Here is a 26,375-nt window from a genome sequence, read left to right on the forward strand (position 1 = left end):
CGGTCATTTAGTCCAACCCCCTGCGATGCAGGAATCTCAGCCAAGGCATCCATGACAAGTGGCCATCCAACTTCTGCTTAGAAACCTCCAAGGAAGGAGAGGCCACCACCGTCAAACAGCTCCTACTGCCAGATCAGAAGGTCGGCGGTTCGAATCCCCGTGACGGGGTGAGCTCCCGTTGCTCTGTCCCAGCTCCTACCAACCTAGCAGTTTGAAAGCACGCCAGTGCAAGTAGATAAATAGGTCATCGTCTTCTTTGGCGATCCCTCGTAGCTGAGTAAGATTGTCTTCCATAAACATGGTTTTAACAATGAGTCAGTAAGTGACTGTGGAGGCCAATTCTGGGTCCACACGTCCTTCCACAGTGGGGACATAAATAGGTAAATAGGTACCGCTGCAGCGGGAAGGTAAACAGCGTTTCCATGCGCTCTGGTTTCTGTCACGGTGTCCCGTTGTGCCAGAAGCGGTTTAGTCCTGCTAGCCACATGACCCAGAAAGCTGTCTGTGGACAAACGCCGGCTCCCTGAAAGCGAGATGAGCACCGCAACCCCAGAGTCGCCTTTGACTGGACTTAACCATCCAGGGGTCCTTTACCCTTTTACCTTTAATGCCAGAAAGCTCTTCCTGATGTTTAGTCAGAATCTCCGTTCTTGTAACTTGAAGTCACTGCTTCGGGTCGGACCCTCCAGAGCAGAAGAATAAAAGCATAGTCTGATGAAGATGGCAATTATTATTATTATTATTATTATTATTATTATTATTATTACACCACCCACCTGCCCCCGTCACTCTGGGCAGCTTCCAACACATATAAAAATAGCAATGAAACATCAAACATTAATAATAAAAATCTAAACCAATATAAAAAGTCACAATAACTTTAAAATAAACAGCTTCTAGCAAATAAAGCAATATTCAATAATCCAGTAGAATCCCATAGTAAACAGTAAAATTAAAGTAAAGGTAAAGGGACCCCTGACCATTAGGTCCAGTCGTGACCGACTCTGGGGTTGTGGCGCTCATCTCACTTTATTGGCCGAGGGAGCCGGCGTACAGCTTCCGGGTCATGTGGCCAGCATGACTAAGCCACTTCTGGCGAACCAGAGCAGCGCACGGAAACGCCGTTTCCCTTCCCTCCGGAGTGGTACCTATTTATCTGCTTGCACTTTGACATGCTTTTGAACTGCTAGGTGGGCAGGAGCAGGGACCAAGGAATGGGAGCTCACCCCATCACAGTGATTCGAACCGAGGACCTTCTGATCGGCAAGTCCTAGGCTCTGTGGTTTAATCCACATCAGCAAATACAGTGGTACCTCAGGTTAAGTACTTAATTCGTTCCGGAGGTCCGTTCTTAACCTGAAACTGTTCTTAACCTGAAGCACTTTAGCTAATGGGGCCTCCCGCTGCCCCCACACGATTTCTGTTCTCATCCTGAAGCAAAGTTCTTAACCTGAAGCACTATTTCCGGGTTAGCGGAGTTTGTAACCTGAAGCGTATGTAACCTGAAGCATATGTAACCTGAGGTACCCCTGTAAACAGTTTACACTTATCAATTACAATACAGAATTACAAATCTATCATCAATGTGTCCTCTCAATTCCCTCTTTACCAAGCTAAACAAACCCAGCTCCTTCCTCATCAGGCTTGGTATCTGAAGGGCTGAGTAGGTCAATTGGATACGACTTGGGTGTTTTTAACGCTTTTTGGGTGTCTGTGCAATGAGCTTTATTTTCCTTGCACCTGGGCTGCTTTCGATTTAACCATCATTTGCAATATATCACGCACGCCATAGGGAAATAAAATCAGTGCCACCCCCCTTGTTTCTCATGCAGATGAGGAGTTGTGGGAATTCAAACGTACAGCGGGCGGCTGAGGTTTTGCAAGGTACCGAAAGAGGAAGGGGAACTCCTTCTCCACCACATTTTCAAAAACAAACCAAGCCCAGGGCCAGCAAAAGTGCAATTTCTGTGTGCCTTTCGCGAGCGAGAACTAGGGGGGAAGTTTTGTGGATTGGTACATCTCAGTTGGGGCGGTGAGCAAACAGGATGAGGCCTCCTCGCTAGGAGGAGACTTACCAGAAGGGCAAGTTCCCCTTGCAACCTTAACGGTTCTTTTGGTGCAGAGAAGGCAGTTGGCAGGCCTCTCCTCTTCAGGTCCGTGTTGCGGCATTTCGGGAAGATAATTTAGGTAGTCCCCTTTCTGATGTCCTCTTCCTCTTGTCTGTCCTCTTCCTTACTGACCCTGATGTTCTGTGTTCTGTGTGTGGACCTCTTTTTTTGAGATAGATCAGGTGCTGTTTGGAGCACAGGTGCGAAAACAGTCACTGCCTGTTGTTGTTGTTGTTGTTGTTGTTGAGTCATTTAGTCATGTCTCACTCTTCGTGACCCCCTGGACCAGAGCACGCCAGGCACTCCTGTCTTCCACTGCCTCCCGCAGTTTGGCCAAACTCATGCTGGTAGCTTCGAGAACACTGTCCCACCATCTCGTCCTCTGTCGTCCCCTTCTCCTTGTGCCCTCCGTCTTTCCCAACATCAGGGTCTTTCCCAGAGAGTCTTCTCTTCTCAGGAGGTGGCCAAAGTCTTGGAGCCTCAGCTTCAGGATCTGTCCTTCCAGTGAGCACTCAGGCCTGATTTCCTTCAGAATGGAGAGGTTGGATCTTCTTGCAGTCCATGGGACTTTCAAGAGTCTCCTCCAGCAACAGAATTCAAAAGCATCCATTCTTCGGTGATCAGCCTTCTTTATGGTTCAGCTCTCACTTCCATACATCACTGCTGGGAAAACCATAGCTTTTACTATACAGACCTTTGTTGGCAAGGTGATGTCTCTGCTTTTTAAGATGCTGTCTAGGTTTGTCATTGCTTTTCTCCCAAGAAGCAGGCGTCTCTTAATTTCGTGACTGCTGTCACCATCTGCAGTGATCATGGAGCCCAAGAAAGTAAAATCTCTCACTGCCTCCATTTCTTCCCCTTTTATTTGCCAGGAGGTGATGGGACCAGTGGCCATGCCTACGAAACAAAAACCAGAATTGTTTCAGGAGCATGTTCCTTGCCTGGGTGCAGGTGGACCGGCCACTCTCAGTTCCTCCTTTTCCAAATCTTAAAATTCAGCTCTCTGCATTCCCGCATCAGTTTCGCCCCGTTGGCCTTTTTAAGTCCTCGTGAAAATTCGGCAGCGTTTGAAGAGCTGATTACTCCTTTTTGAAACAAGGAGGGAGCGTAGCTCAGGGACAGGACATGTGCTTTGAATGCAGAAGGTTTGAACCCCCGCATCTCCAACCAGGAGTGAGAAAGACTCCTGTCTGAAACCCTGGAGAGCTTCTTTCAGTCTGTGCAGACAAGACCAAAGTTCTGACTCAGGGTAAGTCATCTCCTTATATTACTCCTGTGCAATTTTGCTCAAAGGCACATTTTTGCAAAGCAATTTCCCCTTTGTAGAATGCTTTTTTTTTATGCAATTTGCATCAAATGTGCATTTCACCCTAATATATTCACTTTGCAAATACCTTGCTTGTTTGGAGAACGGTATTGCAAAATCCCGACAATGGCTGTGACAATGGCTGTGGTTCCGTTTTACGTATTGTTTCAGAAGGTGTGGCGTAACCACAATACAGCCTTGAACTTCCTCCCCACTTCCCTTTTAATATTTATTTTTTAAAATGATTTTTTCCAAATCATTACAGATCGAACCGAATCACTTTAATACGACGCCTTAAAATCAGGTTTCCAGCTCCTGTCAATCATTTTCCTCCCTTAGCCGAATCGTTTATTTAGTGGCTGGTTGTGATCCTTCTCTTGCAGTTAAACCATTCTTCCAGATGCCCTCTTTTCCCTCCTTACAAACAGCACCTCTGCTGCATCTTATAAATTTAAAATCCAGTTTGCATATACATTTTAGTTCCTGGGTGGGCAACTAAGGATCCGGCCCAATTGCCTTCTCAATCCGGCCCGCGGATCAAAATGCCCTTTTTAACTTGCTGTTTGGCTGAAGTTCACAATGCGGGTCTCCAGCTCAAAAATGGGCTGCATAACAACTCCATGTTCTCAAATAATAAGCATGTACATTAAAGGAAGGGAGCGCCACAGAAATTTTTCCATTGCTGCATTTTTAACACGAATGGTCACAAATGCTCAGCTGAGCGTTCATCTAGACCATGAGTAGGCAAACTAAGGCCCGGGGGCCAGATCCGGCCCAATCGCCTTCTCAATCCAGCCTGTGGACAGTCCGGGAATCAACGTGATTTTACATGAGTAGAATGTGTCCCTTTACTTAAAATGCATCTCTGGGTTATTTGCGGGGCATAAGAATTCGTTCATTATTTTTTTCTTCCAAAATATAGTCCGGCCCCCCACAAGGTCTGAGGGACAGTGGACCGGCCCCCAGCTGAAAAAGTTTGCTGACCCCCGTTTTAGTTCCAGACCTGGTGTGCTGGGAGAGTTCGTTACTATCTTCCATTGTTCGGTTCCCTGCAATGTTTATCGGAATGGCACAAAGTCACATTCCATTCCTTCCACTGTTTTCAGACTAGCATACGAACGAACCACAGCCTCTCTGCTTCTCTTTTGTGACCTGCTTGCTGCTGCTTACAGCCCAAATCACGCCGCTCCCTTTGCCTCGACCCCGACTCCGTTTCTTTCATTTTACTGACCTATAAAAAAATAGCTATATATTGCTGTTCGTAAACAACAAGAAGAGTGGTTTATAACAATCTTACATAAAACCATACAATAAAAACCACATCAAAATTAGTAGGCCTGACAGAATGGGGAAGTTCCCGGCAGGCAATATCTAAAATGCGATATCTAGTGGCAGAGTGTTCCACAGGACTGGGCCGTTGACACGGAAGGCTCTGTTTGTTGTTGCTAAACGAGCATTGCAGGGGGTTGGGCTGGATGACCTTTGGGTCCCTTCCAATTCTATGAGCCTCGCCAACTTGGGGAACAGCCAGAGATGCTCCTTCAGTTAATCTTAAGGATCTTTCTTCCTTTGGAAAAGCAGCTTTTACTTGCATGCAAATTGAATGGGTAAGATCAATCAACCACAACTTTGTAGATTAACCAGCCGGAACTTGTGCAGTTAACCAGTCAATGAACCAGATCGCTGGCCTTCTTCCAATTCCATGCAAATTAGCTACTGGGCTAAGTTCAATGCATTGGTTTTGATGTAAAGGTAAAGGTACCCCTGACCGTTAGGTCCAGTCCCACACGACTATGGGGTTGCGGCGCTCATCTTGCTTTCAGGCTGAGGGAGCCGGTGTTTGTCCACAGACAGCTTTCCGGGTCATGTGGCCAGCAGGACTAAACCGCTTCTGGCGCAATGGGACACCGTGATGGAAACCAGAGCGCACGGAAATGCCGTTTACCTTCCTGCCACAGTGGTACCTATTTATCTACTCACTCTGGTGTGCTTTCAAACTGCTAGGTGGGCAGGAGCAGGGACCGAGCAACGGGAGCTCACTCCGTTGCAGGGATTCGAACTGGTGACCTTCCGATCGGAAGCCCAAGAGGCTCAGTGGTTTAGACCGCAGCGCCACCCGCTTCCCTTGGTTTTGATGTAGAAAACCCCCAAACACCAGGGAGCCAGTATACCTGAAAGGTGGTCTCACCCCTTATAAACCCACTCAATCTGCAGGTAAGAGCATCCTGCAGATGCCATCATATCAGGAAGTGCTTTGCGTGCATTGTAGGAAACCGGTCTTTCATGAAACGTTTCCAAATACCAGTTGCCAGAAATTTCAGGAAGGGAGAGAGTTGCTCTTCTTGCACTTAGGTCTTGCTTGAGAGTCCACCAGAAGCGGCATCTGGTTTCTTAAACAGGACGTAGGACTCAATGGGCTATTGGCCCGACCCACTGGCCTCTCCTTATTGTGGTAGCACCTTTGGAACTCCATTCCCCTTGAATTTAAGCCAGGCGCCATCTCTGTTGTTTTTTCGGCCCCTGCCAAAGACCTTCCTCTTCCAACAAGCTTTCTAAGCTGAGATCTTCTCCAGACAAGACAGAAGTACTGTATTGGGGGACGGGAGGCGGTCAGGTGTGGAGGACTCCCTGGTCCTGAATGGGGTAACTGTGCCCCTGAAGGACCAGGTGCGCAGGCTGGGAGTCGTTTTGGACTCACAGATGTCCATGGAGGCGCAGGTTAATTCTGTGTCCAGGGCAGCTGTCCACCAGCTCCACCTGGTATGCAGGCTGAGACCCACCCTGCCCACAGACTGTCTCGCCAGAGTGGTGCATGCTCTGGTTATCTCCCGCTTGGACTACTGCAATGCGCTCTACGTGGGGCTACCTTTGAAGGTGACCCGGAAACTACAATTAATCCAGAATGCGGCAGCTAGACTGGGGAGTGGGAGTGGCCGCCGGGACCACATAACGCCGGTCCTGAAAGACCTACGTTGGCTCCCAGGACGTTTCCAAGCACAATTCAAAGTGTTGGTGCTGACCTTTAAAGCCCTAAACGGCCTCGACCCAGTATCCCTGTAGGAGCGTCTCCACCCCTATCATTCTGCCCGGACACTGAGGTCCAGCTCCAAGGGCCTTCTGGTGGTTCCCTCCCTGAGAGAAGTGAGGTTACAGGGAACCAGGCAGAGGGCCTTCTCGGTGGTGGTGCCCGCCCTGTGGAACGCCCTCCCACCATTTCTCAAGGAATTAAACAACAATATGACTTTTAGAAGATATCGGAAGGCAGCCCTTTTTAGGGAAGCTTTTAATGTTTGATTTCTAATCATGTTTTTAATATTCTCTTGGGCACCTCCCAGAATGGCTGGGGAAACCCAGCTAAATGGCGGGGTATAAATAATAAGTTGTTGTTGTTGTGATGATGTCTGTACCTGCACTGAAATTATTTTTAAGATGTTTGTACTGTTCTATCTCTGGTTGTCTGCTGCCCTGGGCTCCATTGGGAAGAAAGGCAGGATATGAATTTTATAATTAAATAAAGATTATTAAAAAAAAAACCCAACCAACCACTTTGCTTGACGGAAAAAACTATGGGTGTAGGTGGAGGTGATTGTGAAGAAACACAAGTGAGCTGGGACTAACTTCCTTCCTTTTTAAAATCCTTTTGTCTTATCTGAAAGATGGGGTGCCCGGTCTGAAGAGGACAATCGACACCTTGCTTTTAAAAGGTCCTGGGTCACCTTGCGATCGCTGGAAGGTGGATGCTGAGCGGTTCCAATGAGTGGAATGGAGTTTACGGCGGTTGGGCACAGCTCCTACGAATGGCAGGGGAAACTTTCGCGAACCGTTCCATATAGCTCCTTGCGTGTCTGACCTCAGCCCGTGTGTTTGCCTTCCTTCTCCATGGGCAACCTCTTGGATCATAAGATTCCCACGAGATCCCTCACCTTGCCAGCTGTGGATCCTGGAAGGCCTCTGTGATCAAGCCTCTGGATTCCCGGTCCTGCTGTAACTTGATCTCGCACCATCTCTTCCTGGGTCCCTCCTCCTTAGGGAGGAGGGTTTGGACCGTGCATCCGTGGACATTTTTCTTACCAAACCTCCTGCACTTCAAAAAAAATTAGTGGTGTGCATGCTTTTCATCGGGGTGGGGTCTTTTCCGTCTGGTCCGAGATTGGTAAGGGGGGGACTCCATCTCACGTCCCGCCACGATGGTCTGGTGTATCTGCTTTCTCTCTGAGGAGGAGAAAAACGCCGTCGCCATAGATAAAGAAATCAACCGGCTTCTTCAGGAGCAAAAGAAGAGAGATCGGTGGGAGCTGAAGTTGCTTTTGCTCGGTGAGTAACTGCCCCTCGGACAAGGAGCTGCATGCTAGGTTGGGGAGAGGCTTGAGGCTTGAGTGATGGGCTTGGAGCATGATCTAGCCTTCCATACTTTTTTGTTTGTTTGCTTAGTCGTTTAGTCGTGTCCGCCTCTTTGTGACCCCCTGGACCAGAGCACGCCAGGCCCTCCTGTCTTCCACTGCCTCCCGCAGTTTGGTCAAACTCATGCTGGTCACTTCGAGAACACTGTCCCACCATCTCGTCCTCAGTCGTCCCCTTCTCCTTGTGCCCTCCATCTTTCCCAACATCAGGGTCTTTTCCAGGGAGTCTTCTCTTCTCATGAGGTGGCCAAAGTCTTGGAGCCGCAGCTTCAGGATCTGTCCTTCCAGTGAGCACTCAGGGCTGATTTCCTTCAGAATGGATAGGTTTGGTCTTCTTGCAGTCCATGGGACTTTCAAGAGTCTCCTCCAGCGCCTACCATACTAGCAAGAAATAATACTATCCCTTCCTCCTCTTTCCTAGCTTTCTCAATTGTGCCCCATGGATAATTGTTCCCCACGAGCCCCTAAAGCTCTCTTATCGACCTCGTAATGTAACTTGAGGGTGGCGCTGTGGGTTTAACCACAGAGCCTAGGACTTGCCGATCGGAAGGTCGGTGGTTCGAATCCCCGCGACGGGGTGAGCTCCTGTTGCTCAGTCCCAGCTCCTGCCAACCTAGCAGTTCGAAAGCACGCCAGTGCAAGTAGATAAATAGGTACCACTGCGGTGGGAAGGTAAACAGTGTTTCCGTGCGCTCTGGTTTCCGTCACGGTGTCCCGTTGTGGCAGAAGTGGTTTAGTCCTGCTGGCCACATGACCCGGAAAGCTGTCTGTGGACAAACGCCGGCTCCCTCAGCCTGAAAGCGAGATGAGCGCCGCAACCCCATAGTCGCCTTTGACTGGACATAAGCGTCCAGGGGTCCTTTACTAAGGTATCTGAAGAAGTGTGCATGCACACGAAAGCTCATACCAAGAACTGACTTAGCTGGTCTTTAAGGTGCTACTGGAAGGAATTTTTTTTGTTTTGACTATGGCAGACCAACACGGCTACCTATCTGTAAGGTCCTTTACTTATCTTCCCAGGTCCTAGTCTGACATTCTAACCACTACTCTGTCCTGAGTAGATCTGCTGGGGTGTGATATACCGTATGTTTTAATTGCTGTAACTTGCCCTGGGACCCTGGAGTCAAGGGCACATAAACAGTACATTTAGTCATTTAGTCGTTTAGTCGTGTCCGACTCTTCGTGACCCCCTGGACCAGAGCACGCCAGGCACTCCTGTCTTCCACTGCCTCCTGCAGTTTGCCAACACAGTACCGATACTACCTCTAATTTTAAAAATCTATTACTTTTCTGATCCATGCATTAGTTTGGAAAGGTATGCACCCATCCGGGGTTGTTTAAAAACACAAACTGAATGAAATCCTTTTTGAAGTCTAGCTGAGACATGTCAATATATATATATATATATGAAAAATTGGGGAAATATGCTGCTGTGTCACTATTCTATTTAACTGTTTGCCAGTTTTGATCAGTCACAGTCCTGGAGTCTTAAGTCCTCACAGGAAACTGTAAGTGATTTGGGCGTCCTTTAGCCTGAAAGGAGAGACGATTAAGAGGCAATATGACAGCCAGCTTTAAATCTGGGAAGGGCTGGAGCCGTGGATTGTTAATAAAGGTAAAGGGACCCCTGACCATTAGGTCCAGTCGTGGCCGACTCTGGTCCTTCTGATCGGCAAGCCCTAGGCTCTGTGGTTTAACCCACAGCGCCACCTGCGTCCTCTTATGCTACCTTAGTAGGAGTCAAATACCACCGGTACGTCAGACCCTGGTTTTCATACCCTGCTTTGAGGAGTTTTTAAAAAGAAAAATAAACAACCAGTGTGTGTGTGTTTGTGTGTAATGAAATGAAGGGGGGAAAAATAAGAGCTCTGGGATTTCTTTTAGGTACTGGAGAGAGTGGGAAAAGCACCTTCATCAAACAGATGAGAATAATTCATGGCTTGGGCTATACGGAGGAAGACCGCAAAGAATTTGCCAAGGTGGTTTACCAGAACATCTTTATGTCCATCCAGGCTATGGTCAAGGCTATGGAGGTTCTCCAGATATCCTATGCCCAGTCGGAAAATGTGGTGAGTAGTCCCACGGCATGGGAAGAGGAACCCACGGGGTGAGACCAAAGCATTGAGGTTGAATCCTGACATGACTGAAGTACTGTTTTGGGGGGACAGGGGAGAGACAGGTATGGGGTACACCCTGGTCCTGAATGGGGCAACTGTGCCTCTGAAGGACCAGGTGCACAGCCGGGGGGTAATTGTGGACTTACAGCTGTCCATGGAGGGCACAGGTCAATTCTGTGTCCAGGGCAGCTCCATCTGGTACGCAGGATGAGACCCTCCCATCCCCATGGACTGTCTCGCCAGGGTGGTGCATGCTCTGGTTATCTCCCGCTTGGACTACTGCCATGCGCTCTACGTGGGGCTACCGTTGAAGGTGACTTGGAAATGACAACTAATCCAGAATGTGGCTACCAGACTGGTGACTGGGAGCAGCCACTGAGACCATATAACACAGGTCCTGAAAGGTAAGGGACCCCTGGATGGTTAAGTCCAATCAAAGGTGACTATGGGGTTGCGGCGCTCATCTCGCTTTCAGGCCAAGGGAGCCGGCGTTTGTCCACAGACTGCTTTCTGGGTCATGTGGCCAGCAGGACTAAACTGCTTCTGGTGCAGTGATACAAGATTGTAAACAAGATGATAAATTGCAGGCAAGAATTGACAATGATGCAAGTGGGAGCGGGAGATGCGAGGGAGTCCAAAGAAGTTAAGAAAGTATGTTATGATATATGTTATACTGTTTTTTATTTTTGCATTTATGTTTAGAAACCTTAATAAAATATATTAAAAAAAAAATAAACCGCTTCTGGTGCAATGGGACACTGTGATGGAAACCAGAACGCACGGAAACGCCGTTTACCTTCCTGCCGCAGCGGTACCTATTTCTCTACTTATGCTGGCGTGCTTTTGAACTGCTAGGTTGGCAGGAGCAGGGACCGAGCAACGGGAGCTCACCCCGTCGTGGGGATTCGAACCACCAACCTTCCAATCGGCAAGCCCAAGAGGCTCAGTGGTTTAGACCACAGCACCATTTGCGTCCCCAGATGATGTAAGAGATAAAAGAAGTAATTGCTTTTCTCTTACCAGAAGCTGCCCAGAAGGACATTCCTTCATTAACAAACGTGTTACGGTCGAATCAAAATAAATATAGTGCTGCTTTGGTGTACCAACTGAATCTGTTCCGGAAGTCCGTTCTTAAACCAAAGCATTCTTAAACCAAGGCATGCTTTCCCATAGCAGCGGGGGATTCAGCTTACAAATGGAACACATCCAACATGTTCTGATTCCAAGGCAAAGCTCACAAACCAAAACACCTACCGTATTTTTTGCTCTATAAGACTCACTTTTTCCCTCCTAAAAAGTAAGGGGAAATGTGTGTGCGTCTTATGGAGCGAATGCAGGCTGCGCAGCTATCCCAGAAGCCAGAACAGCAAGAGGGATTGCTGCTTTCGCTGCGCAGCGATCCCTCTTGCTGTTCTGGCTTCTGAGATTCAGAATATTTTTTTCCTTGTTTTCCTCCTTCAAAAACTTGGTGCGTCTTGTGGTCTGGGGCGTCTTATACTGCGAAAAATACGGTACCTCCAGGTTTGCAGCATTCTTAATGCAAGTTAAACTAAGCTGTTCTTAAACCAAGGTTAGCACTGTAACAACAACAATATTAAATTACGTTATTCTCTCTGCTTCTAGCAAAATGCTCAGCTGCTGATGGCTGTGGATACTTACAAAATGAAGGAGATGGATGCGTGCCACGCAAGGATGATCAAAAGCCTGTGGAGAGATGGCGGGATCCGAACCTGCTACCAGAGGCGGAGCGAGTACCATTTGCTGGATTCCACTTTCTAGTGAGCGCATTTGCGTTTGCCGCTTAAGGACGGGCAAATCTGTCGGGTTTCCGGGTGGTGGGTCGCACCTAGTCTTATTCTACTCAGAGTAGACGCATTTGGGCTGCTTGCAACTAAGTTCTGTTTAGAGCAGATCCACTGGAATTATCGAACTGCCTTTCTTTCAGAACCAGGACTCCTTAGATGATCCTTGGAATCCATTTCCAACTCTACAATTCTACGATTCAATCAGGCTTACAAGAATCGAAGCAAGCACATACAGAAACACAGAAAGCTTAAAAACAAATAAACGATAGTAGTTAAAAAGTAATCAAAATGCAGTGGAATTTAAACAACAGAAAATCTATGACATCTAGTAAACAACAACAACCACCTGTGCAGCACCATCAAAAGCCCTCAGTTGGTTAGAGTAAGGTAAAGGTAAAGGGACCCCTGACCATTAGGTCCAGTCGTGGCCGACTCTGGGCTTGTGGCGCTCATCTCGCTTTATTGGCCGAGGGAGCCGGCGTACAGCTTCTGGGTCATGTGGCCAGTGAACCAGAGCAGCGCACGGAAACGCCGTTTACCTTCCCACCGGAGCGGTACCTATTTATCTACTTGCACTTTGTTTTTTTTTGTTTTTTTAAAAATAATATTTTATTAAAATTTCCAGAATAAAAAGGAAAGAGAAAAAAGAAAAGGATAGAGTTTACACTTAATTTCATTAACATATTTCCAGGACTTACCCCCCCTCCCCCTCTTGTATTCCATTTCCATTAGATTCATTCCACAAATTCTTACCCCAAATTTTAAAACCTTGTTATAATTATAATTAACCCATTTATTCAAAATTGATTTATCTTATTTAACCATTTCTCTTTATATTTTTATACTTCCCTAAGATCGACCCCAATTCCCTTCCACGAATTCCCCTATTTTTCTCACACAACAAGAGAAAATGAAAAAAAATAAAAATAAAAAATATATAGTTTTACAGCCTTTGGATTCCAAATATCCCCCCCCCCTTTCCCGGTTTCGATCCCCAAAATCCATCCTTCTGTCTACTGCCAGACTGGAGATCCCACATCCATGTCTAACCCTCTCTCGAGTCCACTTTGCCGTCTTTTTGGTAGCTTTTAATTTCAGAAAGTCCTATCTCGGAGAAACTCTCAGAAAAGATCATTCTTCTTCCATCCAGACCTCTATATTTAAGAGTATAACTCAAATTCTGTTTCTTGATCCTTTTAAAGTCTGGATGTCCCAAATGTTCCAACTTCGAGTTTAGTCCAGCTCTTATTCCTCAGGTTTCTTTTCCCTGTTCTGCTGCAAAAACCTTCTAATTCAGAAACTTCTGGTTCCTCTACAGAGGCTTTATTTGTTCAGTCCCTTCCTTTCTTCAATAGATAAATCCATTGTCTCCTTTAGTGTGGAAACCTCTGTAGACAAAATAATGCTTCGTTTTTGCAGCTTTCCCAAGAGATAACAAATCCTGCTCAATTTCATAGTAATTTTCCACTTGCTGCCACTGTTGCAATGTCCCAGAACTCCCTCTAGAAGGAATATGGTAACTTAATTTCTTTCCAGATCAGACCCAGAAAACAAATAACTTGTTGCCTTTGTTTTCAATAGTTTATGTCCAAATTGTAACAAATTTAGCCAGCAAAGCCATCGTAACAAAGTTCTCTTTTATTTTCCTGCTTTGACAGCTACTTTGACAGCTGTCAAAATTTCTGTGTCTCTTCACCAGTCTCTCATAACGGATCGCTCCCGGTTCCCGGGGGGTTACATTTTAGTTCTCACCAATCAATCTTCTCCTCCAGCACAATTACTTGTAATTTCCCTTCGTGAAATAAATAAGTTCATCTCTTGATCTTAATTGTTAAATCCTTGCGTTAAGACCTCTACAACAGGGGGGGGGGGACTTCCTTTTTGCACCTCCCCCGCTCGCTCCAAATTCATAAATCAGATTTTTCCTTTTAAGTCCGGTAAATTTACTCACGGGTTATTCTTTTAAGTCCAGATTTTCAATAGAAGAAAGTCGGTGCTCTCCGCCGGATGGCATGCGGCTTCGCTAGGCAGGGGAAGCAGTGGACTCATAGCACCACACACACACACCCGTCACCTGCTCCGCAGCCTTTAAAAAGGCTCCTTCGCGGGTTGGGGGGGCGCAAACGGTGCCTGCCGAGTCACCAAATCCATGGGCATCACCGCCCATGGTTTTTGAGGGTCCCCGCGTCGCCGGCGCGACGGGACCCAACCCCTACCCAGCAGGCTCCCTCCGGAGCTCGGAGGGAGTCCGCCATTCGGCGATGGCGCCGACCCGGAAGTCCTGTCTACTGCACTTTGACATGCTTTTGAACTGCTAGGTTGGCAGGAGCAGGGACAGAGCAACAGGAGCTCACCCCGTCATGGGGATTCGAACCACCAACCTTCTGATTGGCAAGTCCTAGGCTCTGTGGTTTAACCCAACGTGAAACTTGAACCCACAACCCTAAGATTTAAAGTCTCATACTCTAACCAACATTGTTGGCACTGTGGGTTAAACCACAGAGCCTAGGACTTGCTGATCAGAAGGTCAGCGGTTCGAATCCCCGGACGGGGTGAGCTCCCGTTGCTCGATCCCTGCTCCTGCCAACCTAGCAGTTCGAAAGCACATCAAAGTGCAAGTAGATAAATAGATACCGCTCCAGCAGGAAGGTAAACGGCATTTCCGTGCGCTGCTCTGATTCGCCAGAAGCGGCTTAGTCATGCCGGCCACATGACCCGGAAGCTGTACGCCGGCTCCCTCGGCCAGTAAAGCGAGATGAGCGCCGCAACCCCAGAGTTGGTCACGACTGGACCTAATGGTCAGGGGTCCCTTTACCTTTAAGGTGCTACTGGAAGGATTTTTTTTTATTTTGTTTTGACTATGCCAGACCAACCTGGCTACCTACCTATACCCAGAACAAACTTAGTTGGCCTCTAAGGTGCTACTGGACAATTTTTTAATTCTTTTATTTAATAATTAACTGTTAGGGTCTCTGTAGCTCTTGCTTAGCTTTGACAGGCGCGCCACGTTACGCAGGACACATTCAGACACATTACAAAGTTATCTTCCCATTTCCTTTTTTTATATAATATTTTTTATTAATTTTAACATATAAATTATAAAATGTACCACAAAACTTTTCACTTATACAATCTTTTTACACTTCCATCAGCACCTCTGATGATCCACCGTTTTAACATCTCTTAACAAATCTTCCTACCCGTTGTCCATTTTTGCAATACTTCCAATAATACACCTCACAAAACTTCTTGCAACCCTACAAACGTCGTCTCTTCTTCACAATTACTTTTCAAATGGTCCGTATATTTACTCCAATCTTCCGGGAATTTCTGGTCTCACCGGCTTCAAATCCTTCCTGTTAGTTTATCTAGTTCTGCATAGTCCATTAACTTCATCCTCCATTCGTCAATCATCGGTAACTCTTCTTGCTTCCATTTTTGGGCCAATAATATTCTTGCTGCTGTTACTGCATATAAAAAGAGCTTACATTCCTTTCTATTTATGTCACTCCCCACAAAGCCCAATAAAAATGCTTCTGGTTTCTTTATAAATGTATATTTCAACATTTTTTTTCAACTCATTCGTTGACCTGGCGATAATGTAACCAATCATTAACATATTCTTTAATTTCTTCATATTGTTTCAGTTTCCATTTACTTCCTTCCATATATATTAATTTCCCATTTGTTATCCGTTTCCCACTCATATTGACCTTTTTTACACTCATCACTTCTAATGGAGATAACCAATGTGGTGTTTTTCGTTCCAATAGGTTTTTTTATACCTATCCCAGGTTTCTATTAGAAATCTTAGAAATATATAGCTTCCAAATCCTTTATGGACTTTTGTCTTATTATATCATAAATATGTGTGCCACCCAAATCTGTTATCATAACCTCCTAAATCCAGCCATTCAGTATTTTCTAATTACATCCATTCCTTCAACCAGCAGAGGCAAGATGTTTCATAATATAATTTCAAATCTGGCAGGGCGAAGCCTCCTCTTGCTTTAGTAAGTTATCTTCCCATTTCCATGTACAATTTAAACAACTATTCTTAACATGCCTTTGCAGCTTCCTGTCCAACCTGGACCGCATTGCAGCGGCAGGGTACGTGCCGAGTCCCCAGGACATCCTGCGGACACGGGTGCCGACAACGGGCATCAACGAGTACTGCTTTTCGGTGCAGAAGGTGAGGCTCAGGTGAGCAAAAACGGGAGCGGGATCTGAAGCCATGCAGCCTTGATGGCTTCGACTGGCCGGCTAAACCAGGTGAGAGATGCCGATGGGTCTCAAAGCCTCCGTAGTTGATCTCTGCTGAAATCAGAAGGGCAAAGTCCCTTTGTGATGGTCACAACCTAGCCCTATCTCATGGCCCCCTTCTAAGATTATACAACTTCATCAGATGCCGCCTCCACCACGAGAATAACCTTAGTTGACCACAACTTCATATATACTCGTGTGTGTGTGTGTGTGTGTAATTTTTATTAAATTATTTTACAATTTACTCATTTAAACCACAGAGCCTAGGGCTTGCCGATCAGGTCGGCGGTTTGAATCCCCGCAATGACGGGGTGAGCTCCCGTTGCTCGGTCCCTGCTCCTGCCAACCTAGCAGTTCAAAAGCACGTCAAAGTGCAAGTAGATAAATAGGCACCACTCCGGCGGGAAGGTAAACGGCATTTCCGTGCGCTGCTCTGGTTCGCCAGAAGCGGCTTAGTCCTGCTGGCCACATGACCCGGAAGCTGTACGCCGGCTCCCTCGGCCAATAAAGCGAGATGAGCGCCGCAATCCCAGAGTCGGCCACGACTGGACTTAACGGTCAGGGGTCCCTTTACCATCAAGACTTCCCTTCTTCTCTTTCCATGGTTCATTTTGCATATCATAAATCCCTGCATATTTTACATAAACTATACCATTCAGTATTCCATTACTGCAGCCATCAAAACTTATTTACACTGTTGAATTTGTCTTAATGCTTCCAACGTTTTCAGGTGTACACAATTCCCACCCCCAAATATATTCAATAAATGTTTTCCCATCTTCTCTAAAGGCATGTTCTTCTTGTTCTCTTATCCTAAGTCTGTGAGTTGTGCATATTCTGTCAGCTTAAGTTGCCATTCCTCTTTGCTTCGGACCTCGCTTGTAGTCGGGCTAACAAATCACGGGCCACAGTTTTGTTGTTTTGTCATGTCCGCCTCTTTGTGACCCCCTGGACCAGAGCACACCAGGCACTCCTGTCTTCCACTGCCTCCCGCAGTCTGGTCAAACTCATGCTGGTAGCTTTGAGAACACTGTCCCACCATCTCGTCCTCTGTCGTCCCCTTCTCCTTGGGCCCTCCATCTTTCCCAACATCAGGGTCTTTTCCAGGGAGTCTTCTCTTCTCATGAGGTGGCCAAAGTCTTGGAGCATCAGCTTCAGGATCTGTCCTTCCAGTGAGCACTCAGGGCTGATTTTATAGAATCATAGAATCATAGAGTTGGAAGAGACCACAAGGGCCATCGAGTCCAACCCCCTGCCAAGCAGGAAACACCATCAGAGCACTCCTGACATCTGGTTGTCAAGCCTCTGCTTAAAGACCTCCAAAGAAGGAGACTCCACCACACTCCTTGGCAGAAAATTCCACTGTCAAACAGCTCTTACTGTCAGGAAGTTCTTCCTAATGTTTAGGTGGAATCTTCTTTCTTGTAGTTTGGATCCATTGCTCCGTGTCCGCTTCTCTGGAGCAGCAGAAAACAACCTTTCTCCCTCCTCTATGTGACATCCTTTTATATATTTGAACATGGCTATCATATCACCCCTTAACCTCCTCTTCTCCAGGCTAAACATGCCCAGCTCCCTTAGCCGTTCCTCATAAGGCATCGTTTCCAGGCCTTTGACCATTTTGGTTGCTCTCCTCTGGACACGTTCCAGTTTGTCAGTGTCCTTCTTGAACTGTGGTGCCCAGAACTGGACACAGTACTCCAGGTGAGGTCTGACCAGAGCAGAATACAGATCATCCAGCCCAACCCCCTTGCAATGCAGCTGTCCCATACGGGGATTGAACCTGCGACCTTGGCGTTGTCAGCACAGAGCTATCCAGGCATTCACCTTCCAAGTGCCCCTATTTTCCAGGGATTTACAGAAGCTGTCCCAGTTTTTGATTTGATGCCGGAATGTCCCGCTTTTCCTTAGGACGTCCCTGTTTTCATTAGAGAAATGTTAGAGGGTCTGGAGTTTTGCCATCCCCAAGCCCAGGAGATAAGTAGCTATGCAACCGTTAGAAGACACCTGAAGGCAGTTTTTTTTTAACGTTTCATGTTTTTATGATGTTTTTACATATGTTGGAAGCCGCCCAGAGTCTCTATTTTCATGAGAGAAATGTTGGAGAGCATGCATCTTAGGGTTGCGGGTTCGAGTTCCACGTTAGGCAAAAAGGTTCCTGCCTTGCAGAGGGTTGGACGAGATGACACTCGAGGTCCTTTCCAAATCTGTGATTCTGTGATGCTCCTCTCCGACAGAGCAATGCCGCAGATGCCTTGTTGTTGTTATAGAATAAGGTAAAGGGTAAAGGGACCCCTGACCATTAGGTCCAGTCGCGGACGACTCTGGGGTTGTGGTGTTCATCTCGCTTTATTGGCCGAGGGAACTGGTGTACAGCTTCCGGGTCATGTGGCCAGCAGGACTAAGCCGATCTGGCGAACCAGAACAGCGCACGGAAACGCCATTTACCTTCCCACCGGAGTGGTACCTATTTATCTACTTGCACTTTGACATGCTTTCGAACTGCTAGGTTGGCAGGAGCAGGGACCGAGCAACGGGAGCTCACCCCGTCATTGCAGGGATTCGAACTGTCAGGAAGTTCTTCCTAAGGTTTAGGTGGAATCTTCTTTCTTGTAGTTTGGATCCATTGCTACAAGAAAGATTTCCTTAAGAATGGAGAGGTTTGATCTTCTTGCAGTCCATGGGACTCTCAAGAGTCTCCTCCAGCACCAAAATTCAAAAGCATCCATTCTTCGGCGATCAGCCTTCTTTATGGTCCAGCTCTCACTTCCATACATCACTACTGGGAAAACCAGAGCTTTAACTATAAACCTTTTTTGACACCTTAATTTTAAATACTCATTTAAACCACAGAGCCTAGGGCTTGCCGGTCAGAAGGTCGACAGTTCGAATCCCCCCCTTTTTTACACCTTTTTTTTGGGGGGGGGACAACTTCTACATCAGTTTCATTGGAGCAGGGGTGGAGGTTACCTTAAACCCAGGAGGTGAGTATCTGTTGCCACCCAGAAGCCAAAATAAACATAATCTCTCTTCCTGTGCAGGATTGTTGATGTAGGCGGGCAGAGATCGGAGCGCCGTAAATGGATCCACTGTTTCGAGAACGTGATTGCCCTGATCTACTTGGCTTCTCTCAGTGAATATGACCAATCTCTGGAGGAGAACACAAGCGAAGTAAGGAGGGGGAATTTTTTTTAAAAAATGCATGTACATTTCTCTCTCTCTGTGTGTGTGTGTGTGTGTGTGTGTGTGTGTGTGTGTTTGTGTGTGACGAAATCAGGTTTTACGATCACAAGAAGAGCAGGCCAAGGGAGGGAGTCCTGCAGTTTTGCCTCCTGCAGCATGGAGTTTCGCAGTTTACCGTAATTTTCGCTCTATAAGACGCACCAGACCACAAGGCGCACCTAGTTTTTGGAGGAGGAAAACAAGAAAAAAATATTCTGAATCTCAGAAGCCAGAGCAGCAAGAGGGATCGCTGCACAGTGAAAGCATCAATCCCTCTTGCTGTTCTGGCTTCTGGGATAGCTGCGCAGCCTGCATTCGCTCCATAAGACGCACACACATTTCCCCTTACTTTTTAGGAGGAAAAAAGTGAGTCTTATAGAGCAAAAAAATACTGTAATTTGCAGGCGAGGCATTGCAACTCCTGGCAGATGCAACCTACCTCACTGCTGCCTACTCTCCTACCTCCCTTCAAGGCCAAAGTTGGGCACTTAGGGAAAACTGCTGTCTGGCCAGATCGAGATCCCACTCTGTCCAGATTTAAAAACTGGCCAGGGCCTCCAAGCATTAGGTTTTATGCCCATATGTAGCGCTGTGGGTTAAAACCACAGAGCCTAGGGCTTGCCGATCAGAAGGTCGGCGGTTCAAATCCCTATGACGGGGTGAGCTCCTGTTGCTCGGTCGCTGCTCCTGCCAACCTAGCAGTTCAAAAGCACATCAAAGTGCAAGTAGATAAATAGGTACCACTCTGGCGGGAAGGTAAACGGCGTTTCCGTGCGCTGCTCTGGTTTGCCAGAAGTGGCTTAGTCCTGCTGGCCACATGACCCGGAAGCTGTACGCCGGCTCCCTCGGCCAATAAAGCGAGATGACTGGACCTAATGGTCAGGGGTCCCTTTACCTTTTTATGCTGATTTAAGCTTCTCATGTCCTTTGGAAAGGGGAGGAGGCATCCCTGCACCTTTTGTTATCAGGATTTATTCCTTTCCACGGTTCCTGGAGGGGAACGGGTGAACACAGCACTGCGCCCCACTCCCTGCAAAGGTCACATTCCTCTGAGCTTCCTAGGTAAGGTTGCCATGTGTCCTCTTTTCCCAGGACACACCCTCTTTTTCAGGGGTAAAAATTCTGTCCGGGTGGAAAAAAATTTCAATTTGCCAGAAAGTCTCTGGCTATAATTTCTGGATGAGACATAAACAAAACTGGGGGCTAAAGATTTGCTTTCCTCTTCTCCTGCCCCCCCTCAGCAATAAAATCACAGCTTCTATATCCTATCTATGGTAGGGGTATTTAAAATGAGAGTCGTCATAGCCAGCGCTGGATTTACGTACCGTATTTTTTGTCCCATAGGACGCACCTAGTTTTTTTGGGGGGGGAATAAAGGGGGGAAATTTCCTTTATTTCCCCCCCAAACCAGGTTGGGGAATCCAAACCAGGTTGTGGAATCCAAACCAGGTCGGGGAACAGCGGGATGGCAGTGCTGCGCCTCCCCGCTGTTTCCCGAGCTTGTGGGGCTGCCCGATGTCTGCCTGAAGCGCGGGGCGCTCTGCTTCAGCGCTCCCTGTGCTCCGGGAAGCAGGCTGCTATCCGCAGCCTAGGGAGCCCTGCGGGAACTCCCACGGGCTCCCCAGGCTTGCTGATAGCTTCCTGAAGCCTGGAGAGCGAGAGGGGTCGGTGTGCACTGACCCCTCTCACTCTCCAAGCTTCAGCAAAAGCCTGCATTCGCCCCATAGGACGCACACAGATTTCCCCTTCATTTTTGGAGGGGGAAAAGTGCGTCCTATAGGGCGAAAAATACGGTATAAGCTAAACAAGCTATAGCTTAGGGCCCTGCTCTCTTGGGGGGCCCCCAAAAAATTAAAGGGAAAAAAAGCTGGATGTACATACCCAAAATATAAGATTAAAAAACAAATGAAATAAAACATACACGCAGCAACAGTGTTTTGTGTTGCGTAGGATCCTAGGATGTAGGTCACAGGCCCCGCCTGCTAGCCTGCTCGCTAAAATATCACTGGTTTGCTCCTTTCTATATGTAGGGTGCCTACATTCTGCATGGACTGGTTGCATGGCAATATGCGCAAATGGCTTGAGATACCTATGAGGTCCATAAATGACCATATAGCATATATTCAACACAAAAAACAGTGACAATTTGTTGTTGACCAAGGACAGCTGGACATACAAAGGGCCCCATTACCTTCAGTAGCTTAGGGCCTCATCAAACCTAAATCCGGCCCTGGTCACAGCGTCCTCTGTTTTGCTCTTCAAAATATGGCAACCCTAGCCGGCCCATTCCTGTTCAAACAAGCCCTTCAGAGTCACGAGGACTGGAATATTGTTTTATTTTTATTTTTTAAAGAAGAGACCGTAGCTCAATAGCAGGTCTCAGGCTTGGCATCTTCAGGTAGGGCTGGGAACTGTGCCCCTGCCTGAAACCTGATAATGATAATAGCAAGAACCTTTATCGCACTACATAACTGGGGCAAAGCAGCTGCTTATATACATACCTGAAAGCCTGGGCCACTCCCACTCCCAACGTGATTGGCTGTCTAAACTTCCAAGCTGCGAATCACGACTCAGAACTCAAGGGCCAATGGCAGAGGCCCGAATCCTGGAATGTTCTGTGATTGGACGTCATGTATCGAATCAGAACACAGGGGCTCAGAATCCTTAGTCTAGACTCAAGCTCAGGCAAACGCAGTCCACTGAATACATAACACAGCCTTTCATTCAAAACAATGAGGACTAGGCTCTTAGCTTCACTTTGAGGGGGGAATGGTAGAGGCTTTGCTTAGTGGGCTTAGTGGAAGGTTTGAGGTTCAGCCCTGGGCATCTCTGGGTAGGGAAGACTCCTTTTCTCTGAATCTTCTGGGCAGTGAAGGCACGACTGAGTGAGAGGCCCGATTCCTTGCAAGTGTTCCTAAGTGCTTCCTTTTCCCTTCTTCCTCCACTTCCACGAGTTAGAACCGGATGAGGGAGAGCCTCGACCTCTTCAGAACCATCTTGGAGCTTCCGTGGTTCTGGAATACGTCCATCATCCTTTTCCTCAACAAGGTGGACATCCTGGAGGAGAAGATCCTGAGCTCCGACCTGGCTGCTTATTTCCCAAGTTTCCCAGGTAATACTTCCTCCTCCCTCCAGCCAACTAGTGCAGAGCCCAGCATTCTCAAGCGTCAGTTATGGGTCTGGGAAATTAAGATTCAAATCCTGACCTAGCCGTGAAACACACTGGGTGACATGATGGGGTGAGCTCTCCCATTGCTCTGTCCCAGTTCCTGCCAACCTTGAAAGCACGCCAGTGCAAGTAGATAAATAGGTGCCGCTGTGGCGGGAAGGTAAATGGCGTTTCCGTGCACTCTTGTTTCTGTTACAGTGTCCCGTTGTGCCAGAAGTGGTTTAGTCTTGCTGGCCAGATGGCCCGGAAAGCTGTCTGTGGACAAATGCTGGCTCCCTTGGCCTGAAAGCGAGATGAGCGCCGCAACCCCATAGTCGCCTCTGACTGGACTTAACCGTCCAGGGGTCCTTTACCTTTTGCACGCCTGTGACGTTGCATGTCTCTCTCATGCTCAGGAGGAGCCTGCCATTGACACTGAGCTAATTATTATTATTTATTTATACCCCGCCCATCTGGCTGGGCTTCCCCAGCCACTCTAGGCGGCTTTCAACAAAACACTAAAATACAAGAACCTATTAAACATTAAAAGCTTTCCTAAACAGGGCTGCCTTCCGATGTCTTCTAAAAGTTTGGTAGTTATTTTTCTCTTTGACATCTGGTGGGAGGGCGTTCCACAGGGCAGGCGCCACCACCGAGAAGGCCCTCTGCCTGGTTCCCTGTAGCTTTGCTTCTCGCAGGGAGTGAACCACCAGAAGGCCCTCGGCGCTGGACCTCAGCGTCTGGGCAGAACGATGGAGGTGGAGATGCTCCTTCAGGTATACAGGACCGAGGCCGTTTAGGGCTTTAAAGGTCAACACCAACATTTTGAATTGTGCTCGGAAACGTACTGGGAGCCAATGTAGGTCTTTCAAGACTGGTGTTATATGGTCTCGGCGGCCGCTCCCAGTCACCAGTCTGGCTGCTTCTGCTCAGCGGTTTGGCCTCCTTTGCCCCCTCAATATTGGCCAAGGATGAGCCCCTTGCTAAGGAATATTGAGGGGGCTGACAGTACCACCGCCCCCTAGCGCTGGCACACATGAATGCTATCCCCTTGTATTTTTCCAGGCCCCAAGCGAGACGCTCACGCGGCCAAGCAGTTCATCCTTGAAATGTACATGGACATCTTCAGGAAGTTCTTGGTGCCTGGTGGCGACTTCGGAGGGGGTCCTTCCGGCGATGTCCATAGGCCACGGATCCTTTACTTCCACTTCACCTGTGCCACAGACACACAGAACATTGGCACGGTTTTCGAGGACATTAAGGACGCGGTCCTGGCTGCCTACCTTGATGAGTTCAACCTGGTCTAGAAGGGTATTGCGGACACTTCTAAAGGATCCCAATGACTCCACCCGTTTGCCTTAGAGGAGGCCTGGCGCATGGAAAATGAAACCGGTGGCTCTAAAGGCCCGTTTTAAAACGCCGGCGGGCACCAAGATCTGTCCAGCAGCATCACCCCTTGGGAATCCCAAAGGTGGGAGGGTGGACCTGGTTATTGTAGGCTGAGACCCGCTCCATTCAAAAGGGATTTTAAAACCCTGTGCTCTTTGGCCACCCTGCATAGCTGTCAAGCGTCCCTTATTTGGCGGGGCAGTCCCTTATCCCAGTGCCATGTCCCGCTGCTGTCCCTTATTGATGATGTCCCTTAAATTTCCCGGGTTTCAAAGGGAAGCAGCTCCTCTCCCTCCCTCCCTGCCGGCCAGGGAGGAGGGAGGCTCCAACCGTGTAGCTTGGCTGCGTTGCTCACCCAATAAGGAGTCTAAGAACGACTGGGGGGTGGAGCTTGCATGCCTTGTGTTGATCAAATCAGCTGCGTTGCCTGGGGACTCGCCTTTGCTCAGCGCTTCCCAGCGGAGAGGTGACGGTGGTTTTCCTTGCTGCATCCCCTTTGCCGGGTTGCTGCGCTGTGGGAACCACCGCTTGAGGCTTCGTTTGGCTGCTGGCTGGGCTTTCTGCCTTTGGCTTGGAGGGGCTCAGAAGTTGAACATACCTGTGCTTGGAAAATCCATTATTTTGGCTGCTGATCCCTTGTTTTTGAGGCTGCTGGTCCCTTATTTTCAAATCTGTAAGTTGACAGCTATACCACCCTGATGAAAAGAGAAACGGGAGCAGAAACCCTCGGTCTCTGCTTCCTGGTCCCATGTCTGGAACTCGGCCCAACCGACAGGATCAGTATTGGCTGTTCCTTCTAGTCCACGAAGAATATGTGGTTGACTAGGGCTGGATCTGTACATTTCAGAAAAACTCGTTGTAATGGGGAAATTGCCAGAGGATCGGACTCTACAGCGCCATCTGGTGCCACAGTGTTATAACGCTGAAAACAAAACAAAGCATCAACGTACCTGAGTCCTAGGCCTTGACTCCAGCTAACTTCCTGAGGCAGCGTTCGCACAGCCGTTTCTTCCGTTCTGCTGCTTATTTCTGCATCATATTCGAGCTTTCGCATAACATGAATCCGCTTCCGGAAATCTAGTGGAACACAATGGAGGTTTAACTCTCGTTTCCATGTTATCTGCTCCAGAAACGACCTGTTTGCAGCCCCACCAGCCCAGAAAATCGCACAAGTAAAGTGACAGAATCTGGGGCAGTATATGGTTTTCTTCCTACCTTTTTGGGGGGGGGGATCATGGGGGAGCAGAAGCCGGCATGTGCAGAAAGAGTGCCCTTTTCTTCTTGCAACCTGAACAAATCTGTCGAATCGGGTCTATATTTTCCCCTGAATCTTAATTTCACTTCTTCACATTTCCACAGCAATTTGAGGTGCACGCTGCGTTTATTTTCCCAGATCCTCCTGTGATAGGTCTGCCAGGGTCTTAGTGAAAATTTCTCCTCAATAAACACATTTTTTGGTATGAATCTTTTTTTTACTCACATACACCTTTTTGCAAGCAATATTAAAATACACACAGAATTAGATTTCTCCTCCATTTGTAGCAGGGCTTCGGGGAGAGACCCAGCTGGTGCAAACTGCTGTGTGTGAGCCAGTTTGGTGTAGTGGTTAAGAGCGGTGGACTCGTAATCTGGTGAACCGGGTTCGATTCCCCATCCATCAACCTTTTATTCGACCGTCAGTCAGAAAAAAGTACATTTGTTAATACACAGTTAAACATACAGGAAGATTTTAGAGTTTAGCCAACACTAAAATGGGCTAAATAGATAGCCCCATATCAATACAGTCAATTATAGTCTTGCGACGCTTAAAAGCTAAAAAAAGAAATTTGGCCACCAAGGAAGGTATAGCTCTAGTGACATTATTCAGCAAGTGTAAAACCTGGTTTTCTCCGGGTAGGAAGCTAAATTGACATAGGAGTGGATCTATAAAATTTTGTCTAAGCTCTGCATAAGAAGGGCAAGTCAAGAGAATGTGTTCGGTGGACTCAACCACACCCATGGCACAATGACAGGTTCTCTGGGCGTATGGCACTCCCCTGTACCTTCCCCACAATATCGCAGAGTCAAGGACATTTAATCTAGCCGCTGTAAGAAGTCTGCGGTATTCCACATAGTGGATTTCTGCAAGGTAGGGGGCTGGTATGGTCCGATAAATCTGGTCCCCTAGCATCCCTGGTTTTACCTGGGCTATGTCCTCTTGTCTGGCAATGTCACTCAGTCTCCGGGAGATCACAGCTCTAGCTTGATTGTACGTCATAGACTCAAAGTAAAGGTGAGACAATCCGCAGGATTGAACCTCGTTGATGACCTCCCTTTCCCACGATGATTGGAAATCGTCCCTCAATATCAAGGGGGCAATACCCACTGGTTTAAAACAAAGCTTGAGCCATAGCCAGAGCTTCGTCTTCAAGGCCACATACCGTAGAGCTTGCCAGCCGACCTCTAGTCTCATAACCGCACCCGCTACCGAGGGGGGAATCCTAAGGATGGCTCTAAGGAATCGCTCCTCCACATGCAGCTGCTGGGTCACCTTGTCACACTTCTCTGAAGTCTCTCTGCCTCACTCACCTCACAGAGTTTGTTGTGGGGGAGGAAGGGAAAGGAGATTGTTAGCCGC

General features: G+C 47.7%; 1 protein-coding gene across 4 annotated transcripts; it reads left to right on the plus strand.

Moving 5' to 3' along the window:
* Positions 1-2,081: 2,081 nt before the first annotated feature.
* LOC310835709 (guanine nucleotide-binding protein subunit alpha-15-like) lies at positions 2,082-25,215 on the plus strand. 4 transcript variants are annotated; one of them, XM_083720639.1, is made up of 8 exons: positions 2,082-2,153; positions 7,091-7,728; positions 9,699-9,883; positions 11,555-11,709; positions 15,811-15,939; positions 19,041-19,170; positions 22,180-22,333; positions 23,435-25,215. In XM_083720639.1, exons 2-8 carry the CDS (start codon positions 7,602-7,604, stop codon positions 23,674-23,676), a joined length of 1,122 nt encoding a protein of 373 aa, XP_083576765.1. In that variant the 5' UTR covers positions 2,082-2,153; positions 7,091-7,601; the 3' UTR covers positions 23,677-25,215. The 4 variants fall into 4 exon arrangements, with proteins under 4 accessions (XP_083576765.1, XP_083576764.1, XP_083576767.1 ...); XM_083720638.1 differs by having other exon boundaries at positions 2,123-2,190; positions 7,093-7,728; XM_083720641.1 differs by having other exon boundaries at positions 2,123-2,190; positions 7,093-7,728; positions 22,176-22,333; positions 23,435-23,620.
* The last annotated feature ends 1,160 nt before the right edge of the window (positions 25,216-26,375 follow it).

The sequence above is a fragment of the Podarcis gaigeae genome, assembly GCF_964106915.1.
Source record: "Podarcis gaigeae genome assembly, chromosome: 18".
NCBI lineage: Eukaryota > Metazoa > Chordata > Lepidosauria > Squamata > Lacertidae > Podarcis > Podarcis gaigeae.

Excerpts from the sequence above, each read along its gene's own strand:
- LOC310835709 (XM_083720639.1), top strand. The coding sequence starts at position 7,602 with ATGGTCTGGTGTATCTGCTTTCTCTCTGAGGAGGAGAAAAACGCCGTC. Across the intron at positions 9,884-11,554 it reads ATGCCCAGTCGGAAAATGTG|CAAAATGCTCAGCTGCTGAT; the intron begins GTGAGTAGTCCC and ends CTCTGCTTCTAG. Across the intron at positions 11,710-15,810 it reads TTGCTGGATTCCACTTTCTA|CTTCCTGTCCAACCTGGACC; the intron begins GTGAGCGCATTT and ends ATGCCTTTGCAG.